Raw genomic sequence first — 26,672 nt, 5'->3', positions numbered from 1 at the left:
AATTAAATGGTCATTTAGCATTTGCAAACTAAAAGTATTGTTACAAAAATACACAATTGATGCTCTCGTGACCAACAACTACAATGTTTTTCCTGGTGTAACTGAGAGAAGCAGGAAACAATCACACTTGACGCACTTGTGAATGAAAACTTACTCAAATCAATCAAATGTCAGAATTATGAATTTAGAATATTATACATTTTCTGTAATGTTATTGATTTAAGAAGGATTTCCCCACGGTGCAGCACCACTTGAACCTGTCACTATATGTCCTATCTCTCGTTATATCTTGAAGTATTCAGGACCTTAAATATAAGTAGTCCCACTCTGTGAATCTGTGACGTATAATCAGCGTTAGAGTGTCTCCCTGAAGCAGAAACAAAATGACCTCAAGATTAATATACTTCAAAATAGAATAAAGGATAGAGTGAACCGTTACTTGCATCTACATCCACTAAAATGTCTTTTTTTTTCCTCCATCTGAGACAACAAACTCACAAACAATGTGGATACAAACACTGAAGTGTGGAGAGAGGCGGCAGCAGGAGACACAGGTGGACAGCATCTCCTGCTCCAAGACATCCATCAGCCTGGCCTCAAGTTTCCAGAGGGTAACACAATCCGTGTGCGTGTGTTTGTGTGTGTATACGTGTGTGTGTGTGTGTGTGTGTCCACAGGTATGTGTGCAGACTCCAGCATGTGGGTATAGGTCCTGAGCTTCTGATGATAATAGACGGTGACTCATAGAGAGCTGTCTTCCTTCGCTCTGGTCACATTCTCATTTGTTGCTACTGGCGTCTGATGAATTATTGAGTTTGGGGTGTCTTGTCTTTGAGGTGGACCGTGTCTCTGTGTGTGTGTGTGTGTGTGTGTGTGTGTGTGTGAGGGAGGGGGGGGTGCATTCTTCAGCAATTAAACAGCGCTTTCATCCTCATTCTGTCAAAAATGCTCTTCCCTGCATGAAGACCTCTCAAGCAAACACACACACACACACACACACACACACTCGTGTCTCTCCCCTTCTCTTTGCCCACATTTGGATTTTTCTCGCTTTTTTTTCTCACATCTTTTTTTGAATTCTTCTCTGTCCGACATCGGGTCTCAGCTCATTTATTTCATTAAGGGAATTCTCGAATCTTATCTCATGTACAACTGACTTCTCCTGCTGTAATTGTAACTGTTAGTTGACTTAAACATAGTATTTTATTGAATCGTCAAAAACGATTGTTTATTACCTTTTCCCTTGTCTTACTGTATTTAAGACTCTGTATGCATATTCATTTCATTCTTATTTTGTATGTATTAACTCTTCATTGTACCCTCTGCACCATTGTAAATGAGGGTCTTATTCCTCAATGGGTTTTTTCGAGGCTTAAATAAATAATCAATCAATCAATCTTAGTCCTCACCTTCCAGCCTTTATTTTGACCGTTCATCAGTGTGCTCGGGAGTTTTCATATTTACAGACGATGCATAAATGGCCTGTGGAGCCAACACGTTTCTATTATTGCATGAGAAACTGCAATACAGCCGGAGCTGCTGCTGAATAATTGAGGCGCCCTCAGTTCGCCACATGCTGCTCGAGCCTTCAGCTCAACTTACCACACAGCCAGTGCGTTATGATATCAATACAAAAGATCAATTATTCACACGCTCCTGTTTGTTTTAACGCCACGTTTTAAAACACCTCATTCCGCTAGAGGAAAATAAGGTCAAATTATTATTCTCAAAATTTGTTTTGTTTTTTTAAATCATCACCAGGAAGGGTTTTGTGTATTTTCTCGCCCCTCCCCTCGCAGAGTCATAATTAACGAGCATCACCTATAGGCTGGAATTGGATCAAAGGGAATATTAATTAGTGCCAAGAACGTTTCCTGCGCAACTCTCACTGGGAAACCCACACAGCCCGCGGTCATGTTGACTGTGGCAGGAACCCGGTGGAAGCTTTTCATTATTTTGTGTTCATCTATTTTAGTAATTAAATGTATATATATAAATATAAATGTATATATATATATATATATTCACACAGCTCTACAAGGAAAAAAGAAAAAAAAAACTCTAATGCAAGTTAATCCATTTCTATTATTTGACTATTTAAAGGTTAAAATAAGATGAAGATTCCGTTGTTTGTTTTTTAACTACTGACAAAATGTCTCCTAAATTACAGATTTCATAGATCCATGATTTAAATGGCTGCCATGACATAAATGTAAGATCTCTTTATGTTTCCTGGGCTAATTCTACTCAAAGATGATTTAAAAAAGCACTGTTATTAAAATTGTTTTACTGAAATACGCGAAAAAAGATCTATAATAATAATAGTAATAATATTATAGTAATAATAACAATGAAAACCCCTTGGAGGCCTATGTTATATTGAAATACATGATCATATCTCCCCTTTCCGCTGAAAGTATAAATATAACAAGAAATCAAACGACAACAAACATAACAAATACGAAAAAAGATACTTACTCAGTCAAACAAAAATAAATAAATAGTCCTATGATTAAAAATAAGAGAATAAAGTTCACGAGGCCACGTGCCGCTGTGACTTCTCCTCTCCGTCCTCAACCTGTTGTCGTGAATCCAGCGGCTCGTCCCCAGAGTCTCCACATAGCTCAGCCCTGCTCTGCTCCCAGCTCCGGCACATTACTGCGCTTTATACCCAATATGTACAATTAATATTGCATCGTCATGACTTAATCATCTCAGGGCCGCGTGCATGCGCGACATAACCCGGGTGACATGAGGCCATCCATAATGCAAGCGGCGCTAATTAGAGAGGAAGGGGCCATTAGCGGCGGCGCGGAGGACGCACACGCGGCGTCAACGCTGTGGTGAGGACGCAGGCGCTTTATTTTTCCACGGTGCTTATATCACATATACGACAATACATATTTAATCCCAGCTGAGGTTTGGGGATTCATAAATAAAACAGATTGCAAAACTTTGACTAAAAGCGTCTTTACAATTTTCTTTGGTGCGTCTCTTTCTTTCTTTCTTTCTTCAAATCTAAACTGCAAACACACATGTACAGGCCTCATCCCACAACATCCACCTTACAAAGCATAATTGCACAAAAATAACAAACTCGCTGCTTCAGAGGATATTTTTCTTTCCATTTTTTTTAGAAAATAACCAATCATTTATTAAGTTTAAACTTCACACGTCATTTTTTTTGTTCAAGTGAAATAAAGAGTGAGGAAAACAAATACTTATCAAAGCAGGTGATGTATAGGCCTATATATACTGTATATATATATATCAGGGCTATATAATAAATATATAGCTCACCTGTAATGCTCCAAAACATGTCCACGTCAATATATTAAAATATAGCAGCAGCCAAAAGCCACACGGATGTGCCTCGTACAGCCTATAACAGTGTCATTTTATTATTCTATTTAATAATTAAAGATAAATAGATTCAGTGTGTGAAAAACCTTGTGAAAGAGTTACAGTAAATTATCTTTTTTTGTGCGTAAAAGACGACAATAAAGTTCAGGAAAAAAGAGCAGATTCGTTTGCAAAAAATTGTGGTGTTGGTTTTATAAAAGTGTGAATATTTTTTTTAAACTCCTCTTCATCGTTGAATTCCACCAAAGTCTTGATTTGTGGAGTTCAAATAAAAAAATAAAGATAAATCAGGTGAAAATACAGTCGAGGATGTGATGGTGAACTTCTGCATAGTGAGCCAGTTAGTGACGTGAAGGATCAACCTCAGCCAACGACACAAAATCAATCATCTTTTCAACAAAAAAACACAATTTCCTCGTCTTTCCTCACAAAGCATCAATTTTACAAACAAACGGCGTCTCAACTCCACGTGTCTCTTTAAAAAAAAACAAAGATCCCTGAATGTGACGAGCTGTCAGGGGTGACTTTACTGAAAAGTGTGCGCGGAGATACACAAGACCCACAACACTGAAATCAACCCTGATCACAGATCTATAACACACGTCATCGATTAGTCCCGCATCCCCAAAAAAAAACAAAAAAAAAACATTTGAAAAAAGTGCAACGACGAAGAGTGAGTGACACGAAATGGAAAAAAAAATCAGATCAGAAGGTTTTTTTGGAGATAATCCCAGATGAGGAGCTGCTGATAAATCCTGTTAGTGAGGCTACTTAGGCTATTATTAATCACTCGATCAAAAATGTAGTAGGCTATTTTATTCATGATGTGAAAGTCAGTGCACCGCAGAGTATTTCATTCGTTTCTGTTTCTGCCGCTGGTTGCAAAACCACACGCGAACCACGTTCTTTTTCAGGTCCAGCTTCTCCGCGATGGCCGCAATTTTTTCCGAGGAGGGCCGAGGCTGGATGGCAAAGTACGCCTCCAGAGAGCGCTTCTCCGGCGCGGCGATGGAGGTGCGCTTCCTTTTCCTCTCGTTCCCGTTGAAAAGGTCCGGCTTGTTGCTCTTCTCCCGGTACGCAGCCTCGGCTTCCTCCAGCCAGGCCTGGAGAACCGGCTTGAGCGCGATCATGTTGTTGTGGGACAAAGTGAGGGACTCGAACCTGCAGATGGTGCTCTGGCTCAAGGACCCCACCCCGGGGATCTTGAGGTTGGCCAGCGCTGACCCGACGTCCGCCTGGGTCACCCCGAGTTTGATCCTCCTCTGCTTGAACCGCTCGGCGAAGGCTTCCAGCTCCCTGGGATCCGACTCCACGTCGTTGACGCACGCCATGCCGCCGTGCACTGACATGGAGTGGGGGTGGGCCATGTTGGCCATCGCCTGGTGCAGCTGCCCCATGGTCTGCAGGTGGTGGTGAGGGTGCTGGTGGTGGTGCGCCGCCGTCATCCCTGGAGGCTCCGGAGCACCCATCCCGGTCACGGCCAGGCTGGTGGAGAGGTGCTCCAGGAGGTCCCCGGCATCCAGGGTCTGTCCGAGGTGGTGGTGGTGGTGGTGGTGGGAGATGGGCACGGTGGTGGAGGAAGAAGAGGAGGCTGAGGTGCAGGGGACACTGCTCATGGTATGGTAAGTCACGTCTGGTTTGAACGGGTGACTCTTGCCGTGAGAGACAATGCTGTCAGCAGCCGCCAGAGCCTCTGCCCGTGCCAGCAGGCTCTCATCAAAGCCTCCGAATATATTGCCCTGCAGCTGCAAGCAAGAGTGCGCATACTGGAGTCAGTGGGGAATTCTGTCAGGCAACTCTCAGGATCTCAAAAACATTTTCCACAGGCAAGCAGCGCCGAGGAGAGGAGAGAACCCCCCTCCTCAAAGCGCAGGTCATAAAAATTAATATGAAAGCAAGAGCACTGCTGGAGCAGCAGACGTGGATGGGATGGGGGGGAGGTGGGGGAGGGGAGGGGAGACGGGGGGGGGGGGGGGCACAGACAGAAGAGAGAGGGAGAGAGATGGAGGATAGAACAAAGTCCTGTCAAATCAACTTTAACATTTCCCAGTGTGATAGTTTCTGCCCCCCCTCCTCTACTACCCCGACCTGAACGTACCTGCGGGGCGGGCAGACAGACTCTGCGCATGCCCTCCGAGCCTGCGTGCAGGCCGGGATACTTGGGCTCGTGCAGGGCCGGGTGCATCGAGAAATGCTGCTTGCCGTTCATGGTCATCATCCTCCTCCCTGCAAGCGCCGCGCCGGCAGCACTGTGGGCCCTGACATGAACTCCGGGGATCGGACACGACACAGAGCTCCCTCTCTGCTCTCACCGTCACCCGGACTGAGCTGTTAACACCGGCTGCGCCTCCCGGCATCCCACCACCTCCTCCTCCTCTTTCAGCCTCCCTCCTCCCACCTGCTCCACTGCTCAGCTTACAAGTTTCTAAGTGTTGGCCTGTGTGCGCAAGCGTCAAAGGAATCCAACCCAAGATGGATAGACAGACAGGTAGAGATGGATGGACAGGCGGAACTTTATTGATCCCAAACTGGAACCATACTGAAAAATACCTATAATCTATTAACATATTTTTAATTAATGAATTCGTTAAGAAAATCTTACTTTCCCAAAAGTTTCAAATTTTTGTGTGGCCTGCACTAACGTCATATGCAGGATCGCTCACTTCTGACAATAATCTGAATATTAGTCTTTATTATTCTCCCATTTATCAACATGAATCATGTTGGGATTTGGTGCCGTGCAAATACAAATCAATTGAAAATGTTATATCAGCATTTGTTTTCAACATCATCTCCTTTGTTAACGTGGGAAAAGGGGGATTTTAACTATGTTGTCTGTTCAGGATGATTCACATCTTCCCTGCAGTTCAGAGTGCGTTAAACAAATCTACCTCTTCTAGGTCTTTGTTCTGCCAGAAGCACATTTGTTCGAACAGTCACAGGAGTTTGGTCAAGACAGTGAAAAAAGACATGGATTCCTCCACTCGAGTTCCCAGTGTTTCAGCACCATGGACAGATCCATTGTCCTCTGTCCATGGTGCTGAAACTCAGTGGCTCACACAGAAGCCTGAAGTGGCCGAACAACAGTTTGGACTCTGTACGATTCTGGTTTGTATATGTGTCCTGTCAGGTTTCCCAGCAGCCGTCCTCGTCCCCGCCCATCCCTGCAGCTGCTTGACAGCCTTCTCATGTGGCCGCCTGCTTAAAGCCCGAGAAGCCGCGCTGGACGGGGCCGAAAGAGGAGCCAGTCGGCAGAGGTGGACTGATGACACCGCGGGTCCATCCGATCCCGCCGGCCTCTTCTCTGGTTCCCCAGACTCTGAATAATTTAGCAGCACGGTGGCAGGCATCCATTACCACACTGGCATTTTCTTATTCATTACACAGATTAAAACTGCTGAGGACTTTTTTCTCACCATGCAAACCTGTTGCAGGCCGGATACCTGCCTGGGGATAGTGGACAAGAAACACAGGTCTATGGACTTGATTGTCAAGTCAACACGTATCAATGGAGACCTTTCGAAAATATATGAAAAGGTTTTGTTGATATCTTGAACCACAGAGTGGGCATTTGGTTTACAATGATTTTCTAGCTGGCGAATGTAAATGTGAGATCAAAAAATAAAACCTTTGTGTTGAGAGAGAGATTTGAGTGTCCTATAGAAAACAGGACACGTGTGAGAAGCTCTCAGGAAGCTGTGCCTATGTATCCCACTGAAGATGTTAAAGTCTGAATAAAGCATGAAGTCCCTTTTCTCACCCTCCCCTTTTTCCCCTTCTTAATAGCTGTTATATAGCTGGCACTATTCATAATTGAATGGTCATTGTTTACAACTCTGTCATCTCAGTGCATTTCATATTCTGAAGATTGCATCCGACATGTTTTATGAAGAGTGCCCACATATCAGCTCTTCTTTTTACCCCTCGTCTGGGCTGCACATAAACATCTGCAGCTCCACTCCACCGGACGACCTCTCTACTGTCACAACACTCATCCCTTCATGGTTCAGTAAAAACTTCCTCCATGTAAAGTCTGACTGGAAGAAATGTGCTTTGCTCATGTTTCTATGTCTTATATTTCATTTCTGCCCACATGGTTTTATCGAAACAACGTTTAGTTTAAATTGATTAGTTCAGAAAATATGGAGAATAACTGGATATGATGTGGCCACAGTGAAGAAGTTTATTCATTCATTTATTGACAACTGTATGTATGTCTTCCACATATTTCCGATATAAAATGTGAAAATGCCCAAATTGAAAAGTTGTTTGACTGATGAGCCCCCCTCCCAAAAAAATAAAGTCACTTTTTAAAAGCAAGGAAAGCATAAAAAGTAAAACTTTATAACTGGGCGGCTGTGGCTTAGGGGTAGAGTGGTCGTCCTCCAACCTGAAGTTTAACCCATCTGCATGCCAAAGTGTCTTTGGGCAAGATGCTGAACCCCGAAGGGCCCCCCATAGAATAACAAAGTGCTGCGAATATATATAATAGATGCACTGTATGAATGTGTGTGTGAATGGGTGAATGTAAAACTGTACTGTAAAGCGCTTTGAGTGGTCATCAAGACTAGAAAAGGTCTATATAAATACAAAACCATTTACCATTTATAACTTGCATTCTACTTTTTATTGTGACTTGTCAGTTTTAAAACGTAATTTAGAGAATCAATTGAAAAATGACTTTATGGTTTTGGTCAAAGGATTCCTACATATAAATAAATTTACAAATATTGATGCCTATTTTATTTGAAATTATTACAATTGTATTCATTTGGCGGGACTTGGCTTCCATAGAGCCGCCCTTCTACCAGAGCTGGTTCTTCACCTCAGTTACCGTGCTCTGCCGGGATCTGCCAGGAGCAGAGCGCTGCTCAGGCCCCAGTTTGAAATCCCTTCCCTGGGGGAAGAGCCAAAAGCTCTTGCATTAAACCAAACTGACTCGGGAGTGTTTTCACTTGACTTCCTAAAGTAAGAAATGCTCATGTTTTATTCAGTGGTTTTTTAATATGTCATATTCACTGGGTGCTTTAATTAAAATGAGTCAGAGGTCACATTCTGATGTGGTGGGATCAGTTCGGGGCCACGCGTGTTGAAGTGCGTCCATGAGTAACAATTAGAGACAATGGGAGGTATTGATTAATAAGGACTATCCACTGAGATTTAGCCAGACATTACATCACATGTGATCAGGCTCCAAACTTATAATCTGATTCTACAACCTGATTAAAAACCTTAAAAGTCACTTTAATGTCAAAAACATTAAATACGACTGGATTTTGATATTAAATATAACATTTTATAACTTTAATTGCCTAATTGTTGGCTATTTTATTATGGACTTCTTTCTAATTGAAAACTAAGAGTTCATAAAAACACGACCTAAAAGTGACACTGTTCAGGTTACCTTGTCTTTCTAAACCCTACAGCCAAGGGTTAAGCTTTAACAACTAATCATAAATTTAGCACAGCTTCACTTTTGGCCATAAGAAGTTTTATTTTATTTAAAGTAATGAATTTATTCGATAACAAATAAGACGCAAGGCTTTTATGTTGCTAGTCTCTAACTCATTGGTCCTGTGCTTTACTACACATCAGGAACTTAATTTCCATTCAACATATAATAATGAAAGTGCACCAGTGGGATTTTTAACAATCTAATGTAGCTTTGTGTTTAGTTTTAAAGATCTCAGTCCTAATGTAACTCCGATGTGTATTTGTACCCATACATGTATATTTAAGCAGATACTGGTGACTGACAGGGGTACTCCTGCAGTATTCCTTCCTCCCCGTCTGACAGCTACTAACACATTACAACTAAATAATGCTTGATATGAAGAAACGACACCACACAAGAGTTTCAGTTCATATTTTCAGGAATGCTTTTGTTTGATTTTTTTTCTTTGCCAATATCGACTTCTTTTTTTGGTCGGTTTTCTTTCAACTCAAAATGTTATTTTTTTCCCTCCAAGATCCAATTGAAACTATTTTTTTTTTTTTCACTTTTCCTTCTTTTTTTTTTTCAATCTTCTAAGCACCCCATTCCTCCATCTTTATTGGCAAAAGCAAACATGCTTGTCAATTAGAAATCCATTTTTACAAACAAAATACATGAAGAAAATACATCCACACCCTGCAAATATAAACAGTTACAAATCCAAAACTATTATCCAATAAACATTTTACATTTGTTTTTACACTAGTGTGATAGTAGCATACAGGAGATAGTACAAAAAAGTGGGAGAGAGAGAGACCATCTCTGCGTCATCACTAACACAAGCGAGAACCCTGCCAGTATCAGTTTGTCCTCTAAAACTGCCACGAGCAAATCATAAGAAAGTACGGAGTGTGCGAAGGGAAAAGTTTCAGCTTTTCATCGCAAACCTAAAACACCTCATCCTGACAGTGATGGTGGACTCAAAACGTTCGACTGGGACAGTAACGTCGATGGCAAGAGGCCTCGGAGCAACAGTGAGATATGAAATCCAAAAAAAGAAAACGCTACCGTCACAGTAGATGCGAGGAAAAGGATTTACTGTGTTCACATGCAGGGAAAAATACTTCACACACAGATTCCAGCCTGCATGACTGTTGCCCTCTGACTGGTTCCGTCCCCGGGATATGATCAGTCTACTCGAGTTATGATAAAGCATACGTCTGACGACACTTCATGAGGCTGCGTGTAAACGTTGTTAGTTGTTTAAGGGAAGCAGCGAAAGAAAGAAAAAAAATAAGTGTTATCTTGCATTGAGCACATTTACACACAATTAATTGATTCTCATTCCTCCTCCCCTGAGGGTTCTAACGCAGTCTGTGTTAAAGGTTAAACTAGTTCTGTGGACATGAAAGGTGCACACTGTGGTTGTGGCTTTAGAGCATTGTGTGACCATAGTCAGCTGTAGACAAAGCTGCACTAATGGACACCTAACAGTGGGAGGTGCATGCAGGACACCACATCCGTCCTTTTCCTATGGTGGCTTTCTACAGAGTGATTCCCACAGATCAGAGCAGCTCTGAATGTTTCTTTAAACAATATTACAAACTTAAGAGAAATGACAGCGTGGCTTTGTGCTCACGAATGCAGACTTCCTGCCTCTCTGGTTCGACCTGCTCTACCTGAAAACAGCCTGGTCATTCATTTCAAATGACATGAGAGAAAAAACTAAACTCAAAACCAAACAAACACTGTAATTTCTCTCACAAGCATTTACAAAATTTACAAAAGTAAATCACAAATCTTGTAAAAATTCAGCCTTCTGCTGATTGTTTAAGGCAAAGAAACTAAATATATATATTTATATATATATATATTAAAATCAACTGTTCAGTATTACATTCAGTCACCTGTCTATGGATCTCACATTTTATGTAGAATTTTTAAATGGGTGATCTGATCCTTGTCCTGTCAGGGCCTTCGTTTGAGCCGGTGACAGAGTAGAACAAGTGGAAAATGTTGGACACTCTTAGAAAATGTAGAACACCAGTTGATGGTGTTTGTATTTACACAAGAGTGGCACCGGACATTGAGTGAAGGACAAAAAACACACAAGGGGGGAGAACCTGTCTGTGACGTGCATGGACGTGGTAATCTGTAAACATCGTTGTTGTTCTTTTCTATTGCACTGGAATCCGTCTGTACCTGCACTGCCTCGAATGTGGTCGTGGTGCAGCATCAGCCCCCTCGGGTGCTGGGAGGGGAGTGGCTCCGTTTGTTTAGGAATACAACATGCACCAACTAGACTGGGTTCATACCAGCACAAAGAGGCCACTGTCAAAGAAATGTGAGGAACCATACCAAACTGTGCCAATATAGGTACGGCACAGTGGGAAAATAAATAAGTTTCTCTCCGGCAGCGACCGAGAACGTTCTGTTGGTGATGGAATGGCTGTCCCTGAACCGAGGACAAGGTCTTTCAAAAAACTGGTGAGAAAAGAGCTTAAATACAGTATGTATAAAAATACCTATTCACAGTAGACACAAATGTTGTGCATTACTGATATTAATCATCTGGTAAGCACACTCCAACTCACATAGGTTTCTTTTTCTATCTATAAGAACAACTTAACATTTATCTTTCTCAGCAAAAGTGAGATGTTTTAAATAATTGTTTCGTCGAGGGATACAAAAAACATCGACCCCCCTAAACTTCTTGCGATGTTCAATAAAGTAAAGATGTTTTTTTTACTTTGATAAGAGTTTAAAATGACTTGGTTTGAAAATACTGGAAAGGAAATAAAAAATGTGAGTTCCGTTGAATCGATTTTATCTTCATGTCAGGGTAAGTACTGATTCCACTGAAGAGCAGGTGACGGGCGACTCAGGTAGCCTTCACCGCCTCCAAGATCGGCTTTCGTACTCGTCTTCTTCGTCGTCGTCTTCCTCTTCCTCCTCTTCCTCACCAGGCAAATAAGAGCCAGCTTCCTTCTGTTTGAATTAAAAACAAACAAAAACCACATCATGGTGGTTAGTTTGATACATTTCTCACATCGGAAAAACACTGACGAACACACAACGTCAATGTCATCACACAGGCACATCAACCTTGTATAGCTGTGCAATTGTGTCCCTGTGTGCCACTGTGCAACATGACAAACCCAGGCTAGTCCCATAGAAACCACAGTTGTGCGTTTGCTACTGTGTGACGTCTTGAAGTTGCATTATTTACGACGTTCTCGAGCTCTGTTGCATTTCAGACCAGAGAGCACACACCTCCGCCATGGCCGATTGGCCACTTCATCACGATGTTGAAAATACATGTATTGAGATCAGGTACGTATAACTAGTACAAAGAAACCTTCTGCAAACTGCTCACATTAAAACAGACACAACTTTCCGACATAGTTGAAAGGAATATTTGTTATCGTACAGTAACTGAATAAAGATCAACCTCTTAGAAATATTAGTGATTCACCAAATCTTGTTCATTATCGAGATCTGAGCGATATAAGCAGTCTACATATTTGCATGAGAAATCAGATCTTCCCTGTCCCACCTTTCCACCAAGTTTCAAGAAAATCTGTTCAGTAGATTTTTTATAATGCAATATAAAAACAAAGAAAGGGCATTAGAAGCTTTCCAAAGGAAGGATTTGTTGCATTAGATTGAAAAGGTATGTCTAATAAAGTGTGGAGCATGAAAAGGAAGCAATATGGGCAGCATCATACTGAGGGTTTCTGGAAGATATTTAATAAATGATGCACCTCACACTCCAGAACAAGTTGGAAGGAAATGAGATGGGCCTCGAGCGTCTCCGAGGGAATTTCTCCCGTTGCATTAAAACATATGTTCAGTGATTTATCATAGGAATTGGAAAAGTTAGGAAATGCCCAGTGAGGGGATCTGGAAACTTAACTTGCACACAAGGAAGACCCCCAACCTCATGAACGCAACTCAAAACATGAAAATACAGTATGAGGATTTCATCTGACAGTAATGCAGTTTTACTCAAAGGGCTGAGATGCTCTTAGAGGCTCGCCCGGATTTTCCATTGGGAGCAGCAGTGAAAAATTTAGAAGCACTAGAATAAAATGTAAAATCTGGGAATATAACTAAAACTTCCAAAAGTTTCCCCACTAACAATCTCAGCCTGGACTGTATATGGACTTCCTTCATGGGTTTCTCTCAGGCTGCACGTTACTAAATCATCACAAATCTAGAGTTTGGGTTTGTACCTTATTGTCCTCGTCTTTAGCCTCTTCCTCCTCTGGCTCCGTGTTTACAGAGGGGGTCTTGGGTTTGTACCAGGAAATCTGCAGCACTCGACCTTTGAACTTAGCTCCCTGGTTCGCTGCCTAGAAAACAAAACGGGGGGGGAAATGGCAAGTTTCACTCAACAGTAAAACCCCAAAAAATCGTTTTCTTTATTTTACCACAAAAGTAATCAGAGAGGACTTCAAGGAACAGTAAGAGAAAAAGGGTAGAAACATACTTATCCAATTTATGGTCATGTGACTTACATTCTCTGCTTCGCTTCGTGTTTTAAAGGTCATGACGACACTGTTAGCGTCTTGGTCACGGAAATCCTCAATCTCCCCGTATTTCTACGATTAAAAAAAAGAAAAAAGAATTTCAGCACTGCCAGTTTATCAGTTACTGCGACACTAACTGCTTGGACTCTTTAAATAACACAGATGGTGACTCACCACAAAGTGCGGCATCAGTTCCTCCTTCTCCTGCTGAGTGACCCCCAAAATAGCCAGGGCTCTGGGTCGGTGGTCGACCGACATACGGTTCACGGCCCCGCCGCGAGCCATCATCTCCCGGCTCCGGCCCCTCCCCCGGCCCATGTGCATCGGGCCAGGCTCATGGGCCATCTTCCCTCGACCCCGACCTCGACCTGTCGGAGGCCGGATCAGCCCCAGCCGCGTCGCCTATAGGAAGACAAACAGGAAGGTTTAATTGTAAACAGAAATCAATTATGAATATAAAGATGGACAATAAGTCTTCATTTTCTCCCATGAAACTGGAGATCCAAGCTTATTTATCGAGTGTTTAATAAAAAATAAACAAGATGGCAAAATCAAATCTTAATATAATCACAATTAAACCCCCACACAGCGCAGGCCAAATATTGCACATGTATCTTCAGTGATGAAATATTCCCAACACACTCTGGTCTCCTCCACTGTCACTCTCTTCCCTTTACCATTAGTTGTCACTCCTCCATTTTTAAAGTGACATCTCCTCACTTCAGAACCACTCCACAACCTCACCACCACTCTCTTACACGTGTCCCTCCCTCATTTCTCCCGACTAATTGTCATCCCGCGATTTTCCTACGAGCGCCAGCGGCTCAAACTTTAATGAGACGAGGCTCCATCAGTGTAGGACTCGTGTCTGATTTGGCTTCGTTAGCGCCTGCTCCTCTGGGCTTGCTTAAGTGGCTGCGGTTTAATGTGCAGAAGGAGGGTTGGCTTCGGATGGATTGGGGGATATGCATTTTTTAACAACAAGCTAATTTAGGACCCGCGGGGGATAGAGGGGGGGAAAAACATGCTATGCAGGGTGTTGCTAACAAAAGCTCTGCTCGTGTAAGGCTGAACTTGTGACACAGACAACCGATCTCGTCTGAGCTTGTATGTGCTGCTTGTTTAGAGGCTGGAGGAGATGAAGGCCAAGCCTGAAGTGACTAACACCCAAAGATGCCACTTAGGACTAGGAAAGCAAAATTACATTTGATTTCCTGATTAGCAAGCTCAGCAAACAGATGCCTAATTAGTTGCATACGTCATAGTAAATGTGAAAAAACTGCATCTGGGGATTTCCACCTCCCTTCATATAAATAGATGCTGAACTGGAATTCAAGCTGATAAAAGCTGTTTGACTGCATAATGCTCATAATTATTAATAAACTTGTAACATACATAAATACCGTTATCATTTAATGCAGCTTACACTCGGGAGAGAGCACATGCCTCCTCCAAGGCCCAACAATATCCTTAAATACAATATAGCTGCCCCAAATTTCACACAAATGTGTTCCTTGTGGATCGAGAGCCAAAATCAAGCAACAAAATGCAGTTACCCACACTGCATCCTCCACCAATATGCGTGGAAATCCGTTTAGTTGTTTTTGTGTAATATTGCTTACAAATAAACAAACCAAACAACAAATAGACAGGGGTGAGAACATAACCTCCAAAGTGAAAATAACTCAACATCCCTGAAAGTTTAACTTCAATCAACACTTTTATCTTGTCTTACAGTTTCGATGCCACCACATTGACTTTCAGTACCCTTGTATTTATGAAACTGGTTCAGCTCAATAGCATATGATTTCATTATTTTTTATTCTTGAACCATTCAGTGACCTCCTGTGCCCTGGAGCCTGGTCATGCAGTAGTTTCCCTTTTCATTTTTCAGGTTTTGTTTATCATCCGTTTGCATCGCACGACTTCCTCTGAGGCATTTCCTGGTATCACAGCGTCAGCACTCTAGGAAATAGCTGATGATGCAGTCTTACGGTAGTGACGGCTATCTTTTCAGATCTTCTCTGTGGTGGTGTAGCATATGTGCGTCTGTATTACCTCCACTTGTAACAGCCCCAGTTTTCTCTTGAGGTCTGTCGTGTCCTCTCCGGAGCTCATCTTCTTGTGAATGTCCAGCTCTGCATCCAGCAGTTCCTTCTGGGCCTGGTTGAGAAAAATTCAATACAAATATAGTGATCACGACTTTCAAAGTACACCCAGAGTAGCAGCAGCAAACCTACTTGGTGGGAAATGATCAGATCATCTAACGAGAGGAATCTATGAACAGCAACAGTTAACACTATCGGTGCTGCAAATGGAGGATTCACTCCATCGTGTTTCTGTGTTAAACTTACATCAGTCTTGGTCTTGGACTGGCTGTGGTTGGATTTGGAGTAAGGATTCAACTCATTCTGCAGCTGCGTGATCTTGTCCGTCATCTCCTTCAAGGTCTTCATGATGTTGGCTCTTTCCTCGGGTTTCATCCCTCGGTTCTTCTCCAGACGGTTTATCAGGGTCTGGAAGAGGAGGAACGAGCAGTGAGACGAAGGGAGGGGTAAAGGTCAGAGATGGGAAAAGAGGAGGAAAGCGGTAGGAAGTGCACAGATAAATGGGGGGCTGGGGCCTGTCCTACCTTCTGACACTCGATCCGTGTCTGTAACATCTCCTGCTTCTTCTTTCTCATGTCCTGCTGCAGTTTTAATGCCTCCTAAATGGAAGAAAAAAAAAACAGTAAGTACACATTCACAGAGGTGAAAATACACAGCTATTGTTATCATTTTCTCTCTCAGTGGCATCCCACTTCTCACTAGTTGCCCCAGAGAAAAACAAATGACTAATGCTCTGTTCTATTCTTGTAGCAGTCAAAATATGTAGTAAAACATTAAGTGACGTGCCTGTTTCTTCTTGAGGACTTCCTGTGCCTCTAGTGCTTTTCCCGTTCTCCCAAAGCTCTTTGAGGACGACTTGAGGGCTGTGGAAGTGTAGGGGTTCTTCTGGGGGTTCGCCATCTAAGTGGCAACACAGAGAGGGAGCGACACTTTTAGGTCATCAGAACAAAATTTGAGACGTTGGTATACATAGTAAAAAAACAAGAATAACCTGTTTAACACGAACAAACAGTTTACACAACATCTCACCAAGGTCTGGCATCACCTGACACAATCACACACACACAGACACGCTCGAGCATAAGGACTAAGACGTACATAGGCGGCTTCTGTGTTTGGGTTCAGGTGGTCTGGCCTGGTTCCACCTGTGGCCCCAGCGGCTGCTGGCAGGCGGTGCTTTGGTACAGTCTTGTTCAACACATAGGCGGCTGGACAGTGCTGTTTTATTCCCTGCAGATAAAAGATTAAATGAAAACATTTAAATTGGATGAATGGCTTAAGAAATAAAAAGACCATGGGCTTCAATGTGTTTGAGCTCTCTTTACTGACCTTATGCATGTTGCTGTGCTGCGGCCCCTGGCTGGGGGTCAAACCCGGCAGCTGGCTCCCTGAGCTCTGCTCCGGCTGCTGAAGCCCGGTGGGGTTGGTGCCGGGCTCACGGTGCCAGTACACACGGATGAAGCGGTTGTTGAGGACCGCCTCGATGCTGGATATGGCCCGCCGGGCCTCTTCATTCATTGTGTACTGAATCAACGCTGCCTCCGGGTCTCCACCAAACACAACCTGCAGCGAGAGGGTCACATCCAGGGTCGGTGCGTTTAACTGACAAAACTCATTTTGTGTCTGAGCTGAATTTTGTGTATTCAAGAGGCTTAAATTGCGACACTTTGTCCAGCTAATAGGGTGAATCTGTTTTCATATTTCTGTAATGCATCCTAAATATGCATAGATTCCAATACTTCTACATGAAAACAATAGCCGTTTACAGGTTTATTAATTACAGAGGAGACAATGATGCACTTTACCTGTATATTGACGATGGTTCCAAACTTGCTGAAGTGCTCATTGAGCTTGGTGATATTGTTGAGGTCTCGAGGGATCTTGCGAACCTCCAGCTTTGTGTTCACGTAGTGATTCCTCTTAGGAAAGCTGTTCTTATGTTGGTTGTTAAAGTTTGTCCTGAAACCGAGAGCAAAATGTTTTTTTTTCGGGGGGAAATTATCGAAAAAGAAGACATCACTAATAACTACTGATGATAGTCCTGGAGGTTCTATACTTTATAATGAGTTCCTACAAGCCCTATGACAGTTCAGCCTGAATAAAGGACTACGTGTCATTCCGCTTAACATTTAAAATGCATCCTAGACCCACGGGACGTTTGTGCACACCTGTTGCACAACTGAGACAAAAGATCTGCTGCTGACCTATGAGTCACTTTGCTCTCAGCAGTAATGGGAAATGGGGCAAGGCGTCAATTTGATTGATCAAATTTCAAGAGGCCATCTAGTTTCTTCAGATTACTTCACAAAACAAGAATGTGTTCAGTGAGGGTATCAAGTGTCAACGGTCACATTGAGGTATCCAGGTCATTAAGGTACTGCTGACATATTCTGAGGAATAAAGGGCAAATATAATTTAAAATATCAATGCGCTTTTTATCTATCTGAGATAACTACACAAATCGCTGAATAATTAACTAGGGGACTTCCTCCGCTCAATCTATTCCTCCCATGCCTGATTGTTCTGCTGTAGCACATGCTCTGCAGAGGGGGTGTTACGCCAGAGGTCACTGAAACATAACCAAAGATCAGGGCAAGCCGTAGAGATTATATGGAATCCTACATCTATACCTGCATGATCTTTTCCCCTTGTCAAATTTGTATTTCCTATTCAGCAGGGAACTCTTCAAGAGTGTGTGTGTGTCACAGAATCCTTACTTCTCCATCCAGGGTTTTTTAGCTGCTGGTCCTTCAGGTACACTATGTCCCATGGTTCTCTTCCTGATGTCCAGCTCGGCGTTGAAACGGGGCACGTTACTTCCAGGAGCACTGGCTGCAGGGACTGGCTCTGTCTGAATCACTATGTTTGCAGCTGGAAGATGTTCAGAAAGGAAATATAAATCTTCAACAAATGTGTATTTTAATAACACAAGCATTCGTCCAATATTAAAAAACTGTGTGTGCCGAGAAGAGAATGCTTGCTACCTCTGGATCCTTGTCCTTCGTTGGAGGTGAGGCCGATGAGGTTGGAGCGCTGGGTCTGCACCCGGGGAATGAACTGACGGTACTGGTTACGACCTGATGTAGTCAGGGCTGGGGATTCTGGGTTGTAGCCCTCCGGATCATAGTTATCTAAGATGGAAAAAAAGGAGCACAGGCATTGACAGTTATGATACAAATCATACAATTAAATAACTCAATAAAAACATGGAGGTTAAAGAGACAGTGATTATCAGTGACTAATTCTTGCATTCAACAAAGTCAAATAGTCTCTTAGGTAAATAAACAGTGCTACCCTCTGGTCAACAGGTGTTACTGCAGCAGAAAGCAACCCATGGAAATCACACAGCGCCGAGCACCACACACACACAGACCAACTTCAAATGATAGAAAACACGAGCACAGAAAGTCAAAGGCAGACCTCAGAGTCCGGAAAAAGTTAACTTAAATCTGCCATGCCATTATAACTCAATCTACTGTGATGATAAATATAACACAAGAAAATGAAGGTATATAAATGATCAATAAAAGGTGAACTCTAAATGAAAAGCCACAGAAATGTCCCCGTCCAAGCACACAGTCCCAATCTGAACAGGAAGAGCATTGCTGCTTACATTCAGACTGGACATATTGGGGATGAAGGGACACAGACGAGGACGAAGGAGGAGGAGGAGGTTGAGGAGGAGGAGGAGGAGGAAGAGTTGGTGGCCGTCCCACACCAGGCGGTCCACCAGGAGGAGAAGGAGCGATTGCCGATTGGTGGTTGGGAGGATCGATCCCACTGGTTGCTATCAGTGGGGGTCCTGAGGGAGACACAAGCCCAAGCTAATGTCTCAGGAGTATCGCAGGTATGTCAGTGAGTCTCTGCTTTGAACTATTGCACTGGTTGCTTTAATATTGAAGGGAAGGCGGAAGGTATTTAAAACTCATACGACGACACTTTACAACAGGCTATAGATTTTGCTCCTAATTTATAGCCAATCATGTCACAGACAAACAACACTTCAAGAACCAGTCTCATCAAATCAACAAGCAGAATAACACACAGACTGCAGTGTTTAAATCCCCATCAGCTTTGTTTTTAAGAAACAAATGTTGGACTGAAATATCTCTTTCGTCTTCATTTTCTTTTCAAACAGCAAGAGCAAAACAAGATAGAAAGGTAACTGCATAATTTAGGGAATTGTGGCTGAAGCAGTCTTTGGTTATTATTTAACAACACATCACAATCGATTTCAAAAAGTAAACAACGTTATCTTCCTTTTCTTGTGTGCATGTAATTATCTACAGTCACACAGAGCTCAAACTGTCCAGAATTATTATACATTTAGTACATTAGCTCAATGTTCAAGGAGAAGACTCCAGTATTAAGTTATAGTAATGGTTACAGTAGAATTCATTTCTCTGTGTTGCTGAGTGTATCCAAAAAACATTGACAAAGAGTTTCTAATGTAAGATGCTCACAAAGTGTAGAACTGAAAAGGCAGGATGACACATTGCGATTGGTGCAGAAGCAACGCTGTGTCATGGAAAACTACTTTCCTCCATCAAATGTTTTTGTTTGATCCCTTTAAATCAACTATTAAAACATTCATGAAGACAAGGACAAATATGGACTACATTTAAAATATTTCTTTGTCAGACATTTTACCACCACATATAATTACATTGTCTCACACAAACAAAGAGTAGTTGCCTAGAGATGACCAGAAGTGAAATGTGTTTTTTTCCAGATATGAAAAATATGATACAACAAGTTCTTAGGAGAAGAATAAGAAAAGAAAAAGTTTCCACCGGCTGCAGTTCTTTGTAGAAACCACAAGTTGCTTTCATAACCGTATTTTACTTTGAAATCCCTACTGCTCATCTCATATCAAAATGCAGAGCATACACACTTTCTACAAGTTACCATCAAATGCAACAAAGCGGCGGTAGCACTCACCATTTAACGGGAAGACGCCCGGTGGTGGTGGTTGGCCGTAAGGTGGCATCGGAGGTATCCTGAGGTTAGGGGGCGGCTCAGTGATCGGGGGCATGGGCAGGCCAGTGGGGGGCATAGGCAGGCCAGTGGGGGGCATAACAGGCGGCGGTGGAAATGGAATCATACTTGGTAGATTGACATCATCCACGATGAGAGGGTCGTTGCCGTGGTCGAATAGACAAAGGTCACCACGGACGCAAAATCCCTTTTCTGTGGAGAAAAACAAATGTCAACACGTTATCGGTAACTTAATTCTTCTGATGGATTTGGGCTCCTGTGGTCAAATTAAAGTACCAATTCACATAATATTTATCTCAAAATAAGAGGAAATAAACAGCAATAGGAGGAAATAAACAAGATGCATAATCGTCCAACTTCTGAGCAGCGGAGACATAAAGTGCATGTATTTACCACACAGTCTCATTAAGGCACAGTCTCTAATGAATGTATTTGAGCACAGTGACAGATAGCAGTAAGCTTCAGGGACAGTGGGTAAGTTTAAACCCTCTTGTGTCTCTGTGGAGAGTTAGGTGCAAGGCTGTGTACTTTCTGGCTTTTCACTGGGGATAGTCGAAGGAGTGCTAAACAGTGGTCATTAGTGTTGACACTAAACAAGGCAATCAATAACCCTCAAGGGAAGACGGAGACAGAGGTAGCCACAACACACCGTGCAATGTCCATGTCATGTACAAGAACAGGCGTAACACGTTTTCTCTCTGCTGTATGTTTCTCTGTGAAGCTTGTTTTCAATGCAGAGATAAAGTGATGACAGATGACGCAACATATAAAACAACAGAATTAACGATCAGACGTAAAAAATTATTCAATATATTCTTACCATCATAATCTCTGCAACGCTGTTTGAGTGAAACGACCTTGTTGCTGAATGGCTTCACGACACCATCCTGCCTCTGGGCTCCATAGTAGCCCGACCAGCTGTCTGTGGTGCTGTCAGGCAGGTGAGCCAGTGTTGCTACAGGAACGCCTCCAGGTCCTGAGACGCCAGCGGCCGATTGGGAAGAGGAGGAAAAGGGGTGAGGAGGTGTGGGCAGGAGAGGCGGAGGGTGCTGCTGCTGGGGGCCGGACGTGGTTGAAGAGTTGTAGCCGTCGGTATCTTTTCTTTCCACCTCAAACTTTGACTTAAAGTCTGTTAAAAGATGAGAAGGAACAGACAGGGAGTTAGACCAAAAACAAACAAATATTTCACAAAAGCAGCAGAAAACAGCAGACATCATGTCAAATGCTTACCTGGCCGGTAATAAGGCCAATTCCAGTCTAAGCTGTTGAAATTCCACTGATTCGATTGTAAAGCTATCCACATTGTTCCTTATTGATAAAAAAAACACCCAGTAACACTGACTGACAATCTGACACTACATCCGGATCTCCGTTCAGCTCCTTCTCAAGCCCACACCCAGGAAGTGTCCAGCAGACCCTCTGCATCAATAATGCACTGTGATAACATGAGCATCAGAAACGTTCTACACTCCTGGGTCTGGTCCCCTGTGCTGTTGTTATTGGCTGTGGGTGTTGCAGGGGGTGGGGACTTTCTTACCTCTGCCTCCTCTGTGCTCCCGGTCCTTTCCTCGACTGCCACTCCTGCTCCGGCTGCGGCTGTAGCTCCTCCCCCGGGGGCTGCCCCTGCGGCGCTCGTGCCGCTCCCGCTCGCGGTGGGAGTCGCTGCTGCTTTTCCCGTGCCGCTCGAAGTCGCGTCGCTTGCGCTCCTCTCGCCTCCTGTCATCACGGTTCCTGTGTGGTCAGAAGGTTAGAATGTTTGTCTTATTGCCCATTTTAAACGCAAGATGATTTTAGCAGGATGGTTGGTGTTAATGAAGATTAACTAAGGACTCATGAATAATATCTTAACCTGATTGATTGATTGATGATTGATTGATTGATTGATTATTTTATTTAGACCTCGGAAAACACATTGAGGGATAAGACCCTCATTTTCAATGGTGCCGAGGGTACAATAAAGAGTTGATACATAGAAGAGTTAATACATTGAATAAATAAGAATGAAATAAATAAGCATATATATATACAGTAATACAAAAACAATTCGTCAGTATAAATAATATGGCCAAGTCAACTAGTAGTTACAATCAACCTGTATTGATTTGCACATGGAGATCTAAAGCAGACACCAATATTTAATAGTTCAGAGAAAGACAAGTTGTTAATTGAGACAAGTTGTTATTGGTGAAGTTTTATCCCCAGTACTTTCTCTTTTTTCCCCCAGTTAATTTAAACTGGATGGTCCCTGGTTACCTAGTCACAAACTTTTGAAAACCCTCCCATCTCTCTGAACTGCTCTAATGCACTGAGTGTATTTACTGTTGCTGTTACTAAAACGCCATTAAAAGCTATTCAAATATTTCTAGGGACATAATCCCTTTATTTTGCTGAAAGGCAGCGAGTATTTAAAACCTACATGAAGTGTTGATTTTCATTAGCAACGGCTTTAACACAGTGAAGTGAACCATAACCAACCCCTAACCCAGAAAAGAGAAACCCAAAAGGAAGTGACCTGTGTGGCATGGCCATGTTTAACTAACCAAATGCTCAAAAATGTAATTCACACAAGCAACACGACACATTAGCTACTGTTTTGAATGAGAGTATAATGCGTATTGTATTGTCCTCTCTGTTGTTGACTAGATGTGTTATAGACAAGGGACAGGCTACTTGACACCAGAGTTTCACCAAGGTACCAGGAGTACGTTCGGGATTTGAAACTAACCCTTCAGATATGGCCAAATGTTATTATCTTAACACAACTAGGGCTTGCAAAATAATTGGGTTTTCATCAGCAGTAAGTTTGTGTACTGGACATTTTTGTATTAGGACAAGAAATGTTTATTTTCCATGTGAGAATAAGGTCTGCATGTGACTTGTGCCTGGTCATTAAGACGAGCTAAAACAGATCCCCGAAGCCACAGCCATACCTGGACTCAAAGTCAGAGCGATTCCTCAGAGGACTTCTCCTCCACCTGTTTTCTCTCTCCTCCTCTGGTGTTTCAGCCTTGAGGGAAAAAAACAGTTGCAACTTTAACTCTCCTGTTTCATGCTTTGAAAATAGAAAGAGATTTAAGGAGAGAATATTGGTTATAAAGTCACAATATCTGAGTGAGTGCTGCATTGAATAACACACAGTGCCATATAGAATAACCTAACACATCCATCTTTTCTTACCTCCACAGCATCTGGCTTGGCTGCCGGCGGTTTGACCTCCTCTTTAGGAGTCTCCTTGGCAGCAGGACTTCCCAGGTAGTTCTTGGTTGTCAGACATTCAAAGAGTTTATCGACAAATCCTGTTGTCTCTGCAATGACAAAATGACTGTGTGAAAAGATGTAATATTCACTGCAATCGTGTGCAGTATTTCCATCATTCTCCCTCAAAGAGCAAATTGGTCCTCTGGCATGAAATGAACTGAAAATCCTCCTGAATCATACTACAGCACAAATGTATCTGCTTCTGGCTGCGCTAAATGTATCCAAAGTCTAATTAACCACAAATGAATAACATACCCGGAATAAACACAGAGGGGAGGAATGGAAAAAAACACTTGATAGAAACATAGCATAATGAAAAGGATATAAACGGGTTAACGGAATCCACAAATAACTGAAAGAATATTCAAGGAGTTAATTCAAGCCATTTATTTGACTGCAATCTTGTAGTGTGTTAGAGTAGGAGTTGTAATTGTTAAGTTTTAATAAGCTTCATACTAAAAGATAAATGGTTGAAATGTCAGAGAATTACAAAAAAAACTAAGTGCAAAGGCACAGACCTAAATTGTGGTATTAAAATGCAAAGCTCTGAACATGAGATAATCGCTAAGACGTGTGTATCCATCAACAACCTAAAAAACAACTGATACACAATATTTCCAACCTGTGATTGTTATATTATACGATTTAAAAGTGAAATCACTAAATCATAATCCATGCAAGGAAAGTTGATGCTTCTTCCAGTGAGAGTACTTCAAATGATAAAACAGGCCCTCTACTGGCCATATTGGGGAGCCGCAAGAGGTAGAGAGTAGGGATGTCCAGATTATGCCTCTCTGAATGCATAACTTAAGCTTATGGTTAAGAATTAAGTTTCAAATGACAGTGTTAATTATTGTGCATTTTGACTATTCACTATTTAAAAACTGATCCATTAATATGATGTAATTGTTGCAAACAACAGTGTCCCACTGGCTAAGTATGACGATGCTTAATGAGCTATATTTTGCTCTCTAGGCTAATGAACAGTTGTGTTTCAAGCAAAAGTTTGTATTTTGAGAAAAGGCTGACAATTGTCTCTTCAAACTTGTTGAAGTTATCTAAGAAAAACAGTAATTAAAAATATTTACATTACATAAACAACATGGGGCCACGAGAAAGAGCGAGGACCTACACGGCATGCTGCTTTTAATCACACAAGCAGAACGGCTTTGTGAGGAGCTCTTACCTTTTTGTAAGAAGACATCAAGCTGATCAGCGCAAAGTGCTTTCAGATCCTTCTCCACTTTGTCCTTTTTCACCAGAGCCACGACATAGTTGGCTAACGCAGACGGGTCAGCATCACATCTGCAAAGTAAAGGGTCTTGTCAGAATCAGCAAACCAGGTATCTTGATTTTCTGATGCCATGCAAAAGGAAACATTTCGTAGAGTAAAAAACTGGACGAGAACATTTAATTCAATTGTATTATTAAAGCAAATGTAATGTGGGCCAGTTTCCAACTATTTGTGCTTGTAAAATGTTTGTGAATTCACCTAAAATCATTGTTACTGCAAAGCAAAACCCCTAATGTTGCATGCAGAGCTCCTCACTGCTGCAAACCATTTGAACCATCCTAACAAAACCAGTGCTATCAGATGTCCAAACAAGGCCTTCAAGTGGTGGGGCTAGCACATATCACAAACACAAATAGCCCCTAGGCAAGCACTTCAGACTGGTAAAAAACAACATATAACTGACTACATGACTACTATCTCCTAATTCAGGTAAAGCTGATCCCCATTCCTTCACATCCAACCAACACCTTGTAAATTAACAAAACAGGGATCAGACACAAACCTGCCCAGTCACAAAATTAGCACCTGAAATGGGACACAAATGCAAGGGGTTGCAAATAAGGCTTCCCCCAGAGCCTGTGCTACGAACGGTTAATTATAAATGGAGAGGACACAACCATAACGATGTCAAAGCAGCAATACTCAACCCACTGCACCACGTGAAGCACACAGTCACAGAGAGCGCAGCAGCAAAGGCAGCACATTCTGAAACATGAATCCGTGTGTGTCATCTGTTACTGCAGGACCTGTTTACCAATGCACGAGGGTTACCACACGCATGATCACTTCTAAAAACACACATCTGTGCATTTGTGTGCGAAATTGGTGCAACAACTGCGTCCGTTACTCATCTAACATTTGAAGTGTTTATATTTGGGAGTAAAACATACTATGGTAACTTCAAGAGGTAACAAGTCTGGCTTATTATATATATTTGTTTAATGGCAGCACCACTCATTTTAAACATTAACTCGCTTAAGCTAAATTGAAATCAACACAGTGAGCTGTTAGCTGTTAGAGAGTGAATCTGTTTGCTGCAGGGATGAGATAAAGTGACATGATCGTGAGTCAACTACGTCCATAACTGAGCTAAAATAACAACACACAAGCTGACGAGCTGCACGAATCTTGTATTTGCTTGTTAACAAAAATGGCCAGCTAGCGAATAAAGGCTGCCCGCTAACTCGTGTTAAGAATCTGCCATCAGCTCCTCGCCAAAGCCTCCATTGATGCCCGGCTAGCTAGCTAGCTAAACCCCCTCCGCCGCCGGTGGCTACGTAGCATGCGAGCTAAATGTCATTCGGCTTCAACACTCACATTGGCTCCAGGAGTTTTGCCAGCCACGACTTCAGGGCTTCCACATTCTCTATGATCATCGTGAGAAGCACTAGGACACTGTCTATAACACGGATGTGCGCCGGGACGAGGCTGCTCTCATCGTCTATGAATTTAGAAGCTCCCAGGCCTTCGGTCTCTTCACTGGCAGGTCGGGACGAAGCGCTTTACGGCACGGTGGCAACACAAGGCGAGCTGTCGTAACGCGAGCCCCGCCGACGCGCGTTACCCTCACGTGTTTCTCGAGTCACGCACGTTGCGTTATAATCGCATAAGCCACGGTGCGGTTCTGTGTTCAATTAAAAACCTGTTCACAAACGCGATATCGCGAGAAACGTTGCTTTTCAGTA

General features: G+C 42.6%; 2 protein-coding genes across 3 annotated transcripts; both read right to left on the bottom strand.

Annotated features, from left to right (window-relative positions):
- Positions 1-4,196: 4,196 nt before the first annotated feature.
- On the bottom strand, positions 4,197-5,581 carry pou4f3 (POU class 4 homeobox 3). Its single transcript, XM_053441754.1, has 2 exons — positions 5,462-5,581; positions 4,197-5,108 (listed from the first exon to the last, which is right to left on the bottom strand). The coding sequence occupies exons 1-2, from the start codon at positions 5,579-5,581 to the stop codon at positions 4,197-4,199; spliced, it is 1,032 nt and encodes a 343-aa protein (XP_053297729.1).
- Positions 5,582-9,218: 3,637 nt separating this feature from the next.
- rbm27 (RNA binding motif protein 27) lies at positions 9,219-26,488 on the bottom strand. Of its 2 annotated transcripts, XM_053441752.1 has the most exons (21): positions 26,305-26,488; positions 24,880-24,998; positions 23,613-23,740; positions 23,366-23,442; positions 21,973-22,166; positions 21,256-21,564; positions 20,379-20,627; positions 19,051-19,239; positions 18,422-18,568; positions 18,155-18,308; positions 17,243-17,396; positions 16,767-17,000; positions 16,536-16,667; positions 16,224-16,337; positions 15,962-16,036; positions 15,684-15,845; positions 15,388-15,492; positions 13,504-13,731; positions 13,318-13,401; positions 13,033-13,152; positions 9,219-11,785 (listed from the first exon to the last, which is right to left on the bottom strand). In XM_053441752.1, the coding sequence occupies exons 1-21, from the start codon at positions 26,361-26,363 to the stop codon at positions 11,690-11,692; spliced, it is 3,129 nt and encodes a 1,042-aa protein (XP_053297727.1). In that variant the 5' UTR covers positions 26,364-26,488; the 3' UTR covers positions 9,219-11,689. The 2 variants fall into 2 exon arrangements, with proteins under 2 accessions (XP_053297727.1, XP_053297728.1); XM_053441753.1 differs by lacking the exon at positions 19,051-19,239.
- Between the last annotated feature and the right edge of the window lie 184 nt (positions 26,489-26,672).

This window comes from Pleuronectes platessa, chromosome 15 (genome assembly GCF_947347685.1).
Source record: "Pleuronectes platessa chromosome 15, fPlePla1.1, whole genome shotgun sequence".
Lineage (NCBI taxonomy): Eukaryota > Metazoa > Chordata > Actinopteri > Pleuronectiformes > Pleuronectidae > Pleuronectes > Pleuronectes platessa.
Note: the sequence above shows the minus strand (reverse complement) of the source record. Positions and strands in the feature narration are given on the sequence as shown.